Source organism: Diceros bicornis, chromosome 15 (assembly GCF_020826845.1).
Source record: "Diceros bicornis minor isolate mBicDic1 chromosome 15, mDicBic1.mat.cur, whole genome shotgun sequence".
In the NCBI taxonomy this organism is placed as follows: domain Eukaryota; kingdom Metazoa; phylum Chordata; class Mammalia; order Perissodactyla; family Rhinocerotidae; genus Diceros; species Diceros bicornis.
Window position 1 is genome coordinate 21,309,978 of NC_080754.1, and position 12,071 is coordinate 21,322,048.

At 36.1% G+C, this 12,071-nt stretch overlaps 1 protein-coding gene across 2 annotated transcripts in view; it reads right to left on the bottom strand.

The window, feature by feature from the left end:
* GSK3B (glycogen synthase kinase 3 beta) overlaps window positions 1-12,071 on the bottom strand; it is a 202,135-nt gene that overhangs the window by 9,288 nt on the left and 180,776 nt on the right. For both annotated transcript variants that reach the window (XM_058555863.1, XM_058555862.1), the window contains one exon: window positions 7,083-7,181. In XM_058555863.1, the coding sequence (XP_058411846.1) occupies window positions 7,083-7,181 (99 nt within the window). The remainder of the gene's footprint in view (window positions 1-7,082; window positions 7,182-12,071) is intronic.

Consider the following 12,071-nt stretch of genomic DNA (forward strand, 5'->3'; position numbering starts at 1 on the left):
AGATAATAAATGTTTACTTGTTTTAAGCTGCTAAATTTGGGGGTATCTTGACGTGTAGCAACAGATAGCTAATACATACATACATGTTAAAGAACTTAAATGCCAGTTAGGGTTTATGCTCACAAGCCCGAGAGAGCACCACTGACCAACTCCCTCTACAAAATTAGGTATGCTCCCAACACACTATATAAGACAAGGAAGACTGCATCAGATGATCAATTGTTTTTTCCCTAATTCTGAGAAGAGTCTATGGGTCTACGGTTTTTGTACAGGATATGAGAAAGGGAATTTGTGCATGGATTTATTGAAACCAATTTTATTCTGTGTGACTTCAGAGGTAAAAACAACAAGTTGGGCAATCCCACAGTGAAGCCAAGGGTGAAGCCCTAAGGGATCAAGTTCCCAAAAGAGTCCATGAGGCTGTGATTTTTGTCCTCAAGCAAATTTTTATGTGCAAAATTCCATATGTGATATGAATACACTTTTCTAGGAGAAGATCCATAGTTTTTTTCCAGATTCTCAGAGATCTGTAAGAGTCGCTAGATAACTGAGTCATGGATTTGATGGGCAGCTGTCTCAATATTGAGCAAACTGCCCCACCTAGTTGCTCAGGTCATAAACCAAAAGTTCTCAACCTTGATTCTTCACTTTCCCGACCCCCTACATCTAATGCATCAGCAAGTATCCTGTCCATTCTCCCTTCAAATGTGTCTGATCAAATGCGCAAATGAGAACAGGAAGGAGAATGAATGCAGGGTCCCACATTTAAACTGTTGCCAAAGGGTTTAAATAAAAAGAGAATAAAAAATAAGGAAACCAAGTGGGAGGAAAGGACAGGAAAACCTAGGAGCTGGGGCTCCAAAGGCTCTGCCACCATGAATCAGTATTCCAGAAATACGGGTCTATAAAAGTTAAAGGCTTCTAACTGATACACGTGTTCACTATCCGGCCCAGCAGCAATGATGGAAATGTTCTGTCTGCACTCTCTAATAACGTGGCCGCTAGCTACACTATTTAAATTGACTTGAAATTAAATAAAAATAAAAATTTAGTTCCTTATTTACCCTAAACACATTTCAAGTTCTCAAAAGCTATAAAATCATTATATTTTTAATATTTCTATTATTGACATATCAATAAAAGAGCATATTTCAGACATCAAATCTTTTTTGTGTTTTACATGTACTTTATATTTGGGAACTTTAAGTATATTTTTATTTCCTTAATTGTGCTCTCCTAAGCCCATTTTATGTGTTTCTATTCACCAGCTATCCTCTTTCTATAATAGTCAGAAATGTCTCATGACAGGTCAACTCCTCTAAAAGATAAAATTTTGGCAGCCTGGGATATGTTATTTATACTGTGTAGCTAACTCAGGATATTCTGATTCAAGCTGTTCCAAGTGAAAATGCCTCTACTATAAAAATATGTCTTGGATATTAATATTAACTGACACATGAACAAATAAGACCATGACTCAGAGAATCAAAGGTACACCCCAAGCTTATATTTAAACTGAAATCATAATCTACACTCATGAAATCAAAGTATCACCTATACGGAGAAGGACTCAATTTTCATTTTTCTCTTTATAATGTCTACTATGATTTTGACAATTTTGCATGTGTAATAATGAGGGAGAGGGAGGGGAAAAGAAATCCTCCTCAGCAGAGCATCATCACCTCTCTTTTCATGTTATTTTAAGGACAAGGTGTGGTACAAGACATCAAGGTGGCTTCAGTCATTTCAAAAACAGAACTGAAATTCAGATGCCAGTGAGCCAACCAATCCACCAGCAAACCTGGAGGGCTTGTCAACAAGACTGGTTACATTTGATCTGCCAGCAGCAGAGAGATCTTAGCTGCTCTGAGCTCAGGGGCAGAGCACATTTTAATTAAGAGGGTGGGGTGTTCAAGGTAGGGAACTGAAGGCCATAGGGACACAGGAAGGATTTTCATCTTTTAAGTTAAAAGACCTAATTTAGGAATAAAGAATAAGAGAAGACATACGACTAGAAGCAGGTGACTTCAAGCAAGGAACTGAGGAACATTAGAAGAACACTCGGAAGAGTGTCTGACAGGACATTCGCCAATTTAATCAAGAAGATTTTACTTTACTTTTGGAGAAGGGGGGAAAACCCAGGTAAAAATTTTGACTTAATAGAAGAGAAAATGTTTTGCATAAAAAGAAACAGTTTCCTAGAAGTGATACTTAGCACTGCTCTGGTGAAAATAATGACTAAGCAGGTTTGACTTTAGCTATCTATATACAAACTCGGCAAGTGAACTTGAAACCCTAAAACAGGGTAGATACAACCTCATTGGTGTCAGTGAATTTGTTAAACTGGCATATGTAGATGGAAGTCTATTACTGCAAACACAGAGCCAATAGGAGGAAATGGGTATAGCACTGTTCCTAAAAAAGACACCCACATTCTCTGGCTACAAAGTTGGCAATGTCTAAAAATTTGCATGTGTGCACAGGCATGCTGCACCTCCCCTCTTCCCTAATCTGGGCTGGCTAGTGTTAAGGTAATGGAGAAACAGAAAAATATGTGCACTGCCAATGGGCATTGTAGACTGGGACAGGCTTTCTGGAAGGCAATTTGACAATATGTATCAAAAACTTAAAAATTCTTCATATCTTTTGACTTGGCAATTCTACTTCTAAAAACTGAGATACAACCCAAATGTCCAAGAACAAGGAATTAAGTTAAATAAATTATAGTACAGGCTTAGAATACTATATAGTCATAAAGTCCCATCCCCCAAATAGCATAAGCCCGTTAAAAAAAAAAAATATGTCTCTCTGTCCATTCATAAATAGACTAAAACATAAAATAATGTTACTTTTGTTTATCTTCGGAAGTGAGAATATGGGAAATTTTTATTTTTTAAAATAACTATATATTACATCTTCAATAGAGAAAAATTCCTGTGTTTTTTTAAGTTGTATACTTTTATGAAATTCCACATACATTCGGGTTAAAGATAAAGAGAAAACACAAAGGACAAGGTTAGGAAAAAGAACACTTGAGGGCATAAAACTAGACTGGAGATGGATACAGCTTTCCCAATGCACACTGTAAAAGTGGCAGAGACAAAGGATACTAGTACTTAGGGAGAGGACGAAAGGATGGTAACTGTCATTTTGGAAAATAAACATTTGATACATTGACCTAATTTAACTTTATCTCTCAAAATCAGTGGAAACAAATAAACAATGGGAGAAATTATTCTGGGTTTACTTCCGCCCAACTAGAAAGAATTGGCTGGTGATGCAGAAGATGATAGGAATTCTGGGGTAAAAATAACTGTACTAGTAAGGAAAGGGGGTCGCCGGCCCTGGCTAAATCTGAACCATGACTTTAGCAAAATGGATTTCAAAAAGTTCAGAGGACAAATAGGTATGATTGTCTTCAAAAGGGGCTAATAATTGACAAGAAATAGAAAATTATAAAAAACAAAATTCTGACCAAGCGATTGTAAATAATCTCAATGCCAAGTAAACAGAAATGAACCAAAGAAACCAACTAACAGGGTTTTCTCTAATGAGTTCATAATTTAAAAAACATATAACTTCTAGAAGAAGGGCACATATCTAAGGAAGAATAGAAAATAACAATGTGAACCTGTAAGAATAGGCCAGATTTGGTTTAAATAGGGTAACAGCAAAAGGTTTTCAAAGCAAGATCACGAAAAGTTAAGCCCCCTGACCAGGTAAAAAGACAGAGAAGACAGACCTTGTCCAACTCCTATTATGATTCCCTTTTCTGTTAGAAGGGTTTTCAACCTGGAAAGGATATAACAAAAATCCTAATAAACAAAATGCAGCCCAAGGAAGGTGAGGGCAATCTACACATTTTAAATGTCTTTAAATCCAGAATCTATACTCCAATAAACAAATTCTAAAATGGATTACAGAAATTCACAGTTTACAAATATTTAGGCACTAGAAATTTCCTAAGTCTTAAAAAAAAAAAGTTTAATTTCCATCTTTGATAGAGTTACTTTATTGACGGAAAAAATCTGAAAGTTTTCTTGACAACAGCAAAGCATTTTACAAAGTTTTTCATAACATTATTACATAAATGACTATCGCAAGGTTGGTCTGCAGCTAAGCAAACTACAAGAGGGGTAACCAATCACTCAGAATAATCACTCAGAATTGCCACCAGAATAATCTCTAGTAAGCCTTGCCCAGTCTCATTAATTTATTTTATCAGTAATTTCAGTAATGGCAAAAAAACGTCTAGTAGGCCCTGGCTTGTCCTTGATATATTTTATTAGTTGCTTGGATAAAGGCAAAAAATTGATCTGTTTATGAAATGTGCAGATGATATATAATTGTATAGAAAACCTAAAACCCTGACACTTTAGAATATATTCAGGGTTAGGATTTAAAATCTTCAGTAGTATGGAGGGCTTGTTAGCCATCATTACAATTTGAATGACTTTTGCATGTTAAGGATTGGGTTGGTTCTATATAACCCCAGAGTAGGATCACTGAATGGAAGAAGGTATAGGGGGACAAATTTCAGAGTGAAAAAAGGATAAACCTTCTAAGAGAGTGATACAAAGATGGAATGTGCTCATTCTTGCAGTTACTGAATATACATAAGCTTAGGATAGATGACTAGTTCTCAACAGACAATAAGAGAGGTGAACTGAAATCAGTGGTTTTCAAATTGGTTTTAATAGCAGACCCATTGCACTGAAAGAAATCTTACCCAGAAGACTGATGTACAAAACAGATGAAGAGAGAAAACTGCTCTAGTTGAAATTCCCTACCACATTTCACACTTAACTCATCTAGCATTGGACCAGATGATCTCTAAAGTGGTTGATATTTGACTAGTAAAATTACAACTTCTCAAGATTTATTATTCTAGATGGTCTAGATAAATGGTCTCCCAAATGAAGTGAATGAGAGGATCTATTGGGGGTGTGGAGAAAATCAGAATTTATATATAATAAAAATCAAAATGAGAAATTATACTTTATGGACTGAGAGTAGTACGTGTAATTTTCAAGAGTTTTTCATGTCAATCAGAGCCATGATCAACTATAATGCTCCCAGCTACTGAGGTATTTTAAAAACAATTTAAAAAGAATGTGAAATTTTTTGAGGAAAAAAAAAAAATCAACATCTGTACCCATTAATTTAAAACAACTGTTTTAATTTTTGTATACCTCTGTCTAGTCCCTATCCACATTGTTGGCACAATTACCAACATGGTAAGATTTTTGGATTTTCTCCACATAAATTAAGACAGTTCCACAAATGTCTACAAGCTTCATTACAATTGTTTTTTTATGGTTAAATAAAAATGGAGATTCTATAATGTATTGAAACAATTTCCTAGTGTTGATCATTTAGATCAGATTGGTTCTCCTTTTTGTTATTATATAATTATTCCTATTCCTATCTCTGTACATGGTAGCTTTTTTTCTTCTATTAGATGTACTTAAAGTTAAGATTCCTAAGATTCCTAAGATTAGTGAACTAAAAAGTATGAACTCTGATGGCTCTTGTTATACACAGCAATGCTGTCAGCAGGGCTTACTCAGCTCACCTGCAGTCACTATCTGAACTCTGAACACAACACTGGCTAAGCACTCTGTACACTTTATATCTTCCTTCTCACAACTCTATGCAGTGGGTATTTACTATTCCTGACTTATGAATAAGAAAACTGAACCTAAGAGAGACAACAGGGAGTATGTATATTTTAAGGTCTTAATAAAGAATATAATTGTCAACTTCTTATTTAAAATATATATACACATATATACATACAGGAGCCTCTAATGTCATACAGTCGATCCCTTCATCTAGACCAGCATTTCCTGAGGTATGTTTGGTGACATACTTGGCCCTCACTACTTTAGCCCTGAAGAAAACTATTTTCCTTTAACTATATTGTGATGTTATGCCTTTGGCTTACACTGATGGGCACTTAAAATATCCACATAAACTCACTATTACAATTATTGTTGGGATAGTGACAAGAACTTCATTTACTCTCTCTCTGATGTACCAAATCTGAGGCCCTCAGGGAGAAAGACTTCTCAAACAGCAGGGCCAGAAACACTTTGCTTCTCCTAAGCCACCAGTGGGCTTTTTATCTAATGAACAATGGGAAATTTTAACAAATAACATTTCTTTGTTTACTTTAGCCACTAGGAAGCTCAGAGCAATATCTGAAATCCTCTTTGGCAACTATTAAAATACTCAAGGCACACATTTCTCTAAATTAATTCTAGCTCCACCCTCAGCCTACTATTCCTCTATTAAATTCCTTATACCCTGATTTACTTCAACTTTGAAGTAAACTCTCAGGATCAAAGTCCAATGTCAGTTTCCATATTTATGTTGAAATCTGATTTCAATAGCTATAAGAATATACACGTAGCAATGAAATATTTTTTTTTTGTAACTGCTAACTGCTGTAACCCGTAGCAAAGCAACATAAAAATCAGCCAGAGCTGATTACAACCTGAGCTGTAACCTGGGATACCATGTGGGCATTTTTTTTTTTTTTTGGTAGACAAGATCTAGTCACATTCTAATCTGAATCTTAGTTAAATGTATCTGCATTGCAGTTTTAGCCCTTTGAAATGATTAAACTATACCAATCTATATTTTATACTTGTTGAAAATTTGCCTCGCTAGTATACTAATATAATTTACATTCAGGATGATGGAACTAACATGAATTATCTTCAATAATATTACATTTGTACAGATTGCTTTCTGCTATAAACATCTCATTTGATATATATTAATCAAGAAATTATATGGAAAGTATGACCTCTAAAATAAAAACTCAGGTGAGAGAATTTAACACTATAATAAGATATTTACACCTTACATATAAAGTATTTATGGGGTCCTTTTGTTTTGTGCTTTTTGGAAATAAAGCAACATTTTATTCACATTTATTCACTTGGCTGTGCTATGTTTTTGATATTTGGAAGGTATTAAATGTTCACATGCATCAAATGAAATAAAATGGAGGTAATCATGTCTTTTTTAAAAAACAGAATACGTTTTTATGGAAGAGATTCATGTGTTCTCACCTGAGGCTGCTGTGGCATTTGTAGGGGTTGAAGCAGCTGCTTGAATCCGAGCATGAGGAGGAATAAGGATGGTAGCTAGAGGTGGATTACTCGACAGTTCTAGAGAAAAGGTAAGACACATATGTTAGAGGCCACTCTTAACTTTGTATGTGAAACTACTTTACTGGTAACAATAAACATAAGATACTCCATTAAAACACTGGTTTAGGGGCCGGCCCCCTGGCGTAGCGGTTAAGTGCGTGTGCTCCACTGCTGGCGGCCTGGGTTCGGATCCTGCGGGCGCATCGATGCACCGCTTGTCAGGCCATGCTGTGGCGGTGTCTCACATAAAGTGGAAGAAGATCGGCACAGATGTTAGCTCAGGGCCAGTCTTCCTCAGCAAAAAGAGGAGGATTGGCATAGATGTTAGCTCAGGGCTGATCTTCCTCACAAAAAAAACCAAAAAAAACCACTGGTTTAACAGAAAAAAAAAAGACATGCTAAACCTACATCTGTTAAACCTACTAGCTAAATCAATGAGCTAGTAATCAACTCATAGAGAAAGCCCACAGAAATGTGATACATAACAAAGGCACCATCTGCTAAAATTAGAATGTCTGAGAACTAAAGATATCTTGGGGAAAGATATTGGCCGAAAGTTTGAGAATAAGCATACTAATAAGATACATTTCCATCTTTCATTAATGTAAATACACTAGGTTTTCCCATACTACTCTGACAATATTTGATTATAGGAATTGAGGGTGATGGTGTCATAGAAAAGAGAATATGACTATAGTCTGTGTGTCTGTATGTGTATGCATGCATAAACCAACCCACCCAATTGTTTGTGAGCCAATGACAGATAAGATCTATCCAAACACTAGTGGAAACAGGATAGAACAAACATCTGTTTAAAGTCTCATTGCTTTTATTTAAAAAAAGAAATGTCCTGGGGCCAGCCCTGCGGCCCAGTGGTTAAGCTTGGAGCACTCTGCTTTGGTGGCCCAGGTTCACTTCCCAGGTGTGGACCTACACCACTTGCAGGGGACCATGCTGTGGTGGCAACCCACACACAAAATAGAGGAAGACTGGGAACAGATGTTAGCTCAGAGTGAGTCTTCCTCAGCAAAAAAAAAAAAAAAAAAAGTATTCACTCTATTTTGTTTTTTAACTCAGTAAGATTGTACATACACAAGCTTGTACATTAAGTGTTCATTTTCACTGTAATAAGTGTTGCAAGTTGAAGGAATAATTATATGACCACACTGGCTACAGGAAGATGTTATCCTCTGAGCTACAGCATATATTTTGACAATTCACAGATGAGAAACCCACAGCTAATATCATCCTCAATGGTGAAAAAGTGAAAGCTATCCCTCTAAGAACAGGAACCAGACAAGGATGCCCACTGTCACCACTCCTATTTAACACAGTATTGGAAGTCCTAGCCAGAGCAATCAGGCAAGAGAAAGAAATAAAAGGGATCCAAATTGGAAAGGAAGAAGTGAAACTGTCACTATTTGCAGATGACATGATTTTATATATAGAAAACCCTAAAGAATCCACCAGAAAACTGTTAGAAGTAATACACGAATATGGTAAAGTTGCAGGATACAAAATCAACATACAAAAATCAGTTGCATTTCTGTACACTAACAACGAAGTAGCAGAAAGAGAAATTAAGAGTACCATCCCATTTACAATTGCAACAAAAAGAATAAAATACCTAGGAATAAACTTAACCAAAGAGGTGAAAGATCTGTACACCGAAAACTATAAAACATTTCTGAAAGAAATTGAAGAAGACACAAAGAAATGCAAAGATATTCCGTGCTCTTGGATTGGAAGAATTAACATAGTTAAGATGTCCATACTTCCTAAAGCCATCTATAGATTCAATGCAATCCCTATCAAAGTTCCAACAACATTTTTCACAGAAATAGAACAAAGAATCCTAAAATTTATATGGAACAACAAAAGACCCCGAATAGCTAAAGGAATCCTGAGAAAAAAGAACAAAGCTGGAGGTATCACACTCCCTGATTTCAAAATATACTACAAAGCTATAGTAACCAAAACAGCATGGTACTGGCACAAAAACAGACACACAGATCAATGGAATAGAATCGAAAGCCCAGAAATAAACCCACACATCTACGGACAGCTAATCTTTGACAAAGGAGCCAAGAACATACAATGGGGAAAAGAAAGTCTCTTCAACAAATGGTGTTGGGAAAACTGGATAGCCACATGCAAAAAAATGAAAGTAGACCCTTACCTTACACCATGCACAAAAATTAACTCCAAATGGATTAAAGACTTGAATGTAAGACCTGAAACTATGAAACTTCTAGAAGAAAACATAGGCAGTACGCTCTTCCACATCGGTCTTAGCAACATCTTTTCAAACACCACATCTGACCGGGCAAGAGAAACAACAGAAAAAATAAACAAATGGGACTACATCAAACTAAAAAGCTTCTGCACAGCAAAGGAAACCATCAACAAAACGAAAAGACAACCTAACAATTGGGAGAAGATATTTGCAAACCATACATCTGATAAGGGCTTAATCTCCAAAATATATAAAGAACTCATGCATCTCAACAACAAAAAAACTACCCACCCAATTAAAAAATGGGCAAAAGACCTGAACAGACATTTCTCCAAAGAAGATATACAGATGGCCAACAGACACATGAAAAGATGTTCAAAATCACTAACTATCAGGGAAATGCAAATTAAAACTACAATGAGATATCACCTCACGCCCGTCAGAATGGCTATAATTAACAAGACAGGAAACAATATGTGTTGGAGAGGATGTGGAGAAAAGGGAACTCTCATACACTGCTGGTGGGAGTGCAAACTGGTGCAGCCACTATGGAAAACAGTATGGAGATTCCTCAAAAAATCAAGGATAGAACTACCATATGATCCAGCTATTCCACTGTTGGGTATTTATCCAAAGAACTTGAAAACACCAATTTGCAAAGGTACATGCACCCCTGTGTTCATTGCAGCGTTATTCACAATAGCCAAGACTTGGAAGCAACCTAAGTGCCCATCAAGGGACGAATGGATAAAGAAGATGTGGTATATATACACAATGGAATACTACTCAGCCATAAGAAACGATGAAATCCAGGCATTTGTGACAACATGGATGGACATTGAGGGTATAATGCAAAGTGAAATAAGTCAGAGGGAGAAGGTCAAATACCGTATGATTTCCTTCATTAAGTAGTAGATAATAACAACAATAAACAAACACATAGGGACAGAGATTGGATTGGTGGTTACCAGAGGGGAAGGGGGGAGGGAGGAGGGTGAAAGGGATAATTTGGTACATGTGTGTGGTGATGGGTTGTAATTAGTATTTTGGTGGTGAACATGATGTAGTCCATGCAGAAATAGAAGTACAATGATGTACACCTGAAATTTTTACAATGTTATAAACCAAAAAAAAAGAACTAAGTAGGTAAATAATAATAAAGATTTATTTCTCCAAAAAAAAAAAAAAAAAAAAAAAGAAAATAGTGGCTTTTTAAAAAATTAAAGTAAAATTCACATAACTTAAAATTAACCATTTTAAGGTGTACAACCTAGTGGCATCTAGTATATTCACAATGTTGTCCATCACCTCTATCTAGTTTCAAAACATTTTAATCATGCCAAAAGGAAACCTTTAAGCAGTCACTCCCCATTTGTCCCTCCCTCCAGCTAAATGATACCAGATTGTGGTAAAAAGAAACAAGCTGATGCCAAGATATATGAAAAATGAATGGGAGGAAAAGCTTAAAACTGAGAGAAAACTATTCATTATCTTTTCCCCTTAAATGAGAAGACTTAGGTCAGCTCATCAAATAGACAGTTGGAAAACCACTGCCCTAATGATCAGGTTCAAAGAGGTGCTATTTTCTCATAATCAGCTTTAGTAGCTGTTTCGCTTCTCACTGAGGAACAGGAAGATCCTACGTGGTTTTCCTTCCGGTAAGTCCAATTTTAACCTACAATCTTATACCTAGGAAAGCAAGAGAAGCCCAGTTGCCGTTGACTGATGATTTTATCGTTCTAGAATAAAAATTAATGCAGGATGTGGTAGTTACTCTTCATTAACCTAAAAGAAAATCAAATTTACCATCCCAATTAAGATTAAAATCTGCTAAAATAGAACCGCTTTTTAAAAATCTAACCATTTATCTACCTACCCACACTCCCTTCCATCTAACAATACTGAGTATAAAACAGTAAGTTAGGTCCCAAGACAGGGGGAGAAAAAGAAAACTATCTTTGTCTGATCAACAGAAATAGAAAATAGAAAGACAACTGCACAAACAAGCTGGCAAAAAAGGCATTCAACCTATTCAGAATAGAGGCACTTTTAAATTAAAAGATCTCTATGCACAAGTGCCCCACACCTACAAGAAAATCTAAAAAAGGAAAAGATAACCAGAGATTTTAATATAAGACATTTTGACAAAGCTAGTAATCTTTAAAATAAATTGAATATCAGTAGTTTGTGGTCATTTTACTTATGGCCCAAGCTGCCCATTTCCTCCCATTCATTTACTCTCTTTTACCAGATCACCTATTTTCTGCATATCTGCATGCCCAGTTGTGTCTTATTCTGGGATATGTACACACACACACACACACACACACAGATGCACAGCTTGAGAAAAAATTCTTTTTCCCTAGGGGTAGTAGACAGTCATCTTGGCCTTGGGTAGGGGGAGAGGGTAACTAACAGAGGAATAAAAAGGGAAAATGAAGAAAATAAGGAGACAAGAAAAGGAGAAGCTCTGAGATCTTGGAGACTTTGCCACATCCAAAGACACAGGGGAGAGTAAGTAAAGTCCACAAAACAACTAAAAATACCAGGTTCTTAACCTAGAGTCGCCAGTGAGTGGCCTTTGTGGGGAAGGGAGGGGTGAGATTTTTGTTAACTTTTGTTAAGTCAAACATCCTAAAAGTCAAGGAATTTTAAACTGGACAATCACTTAC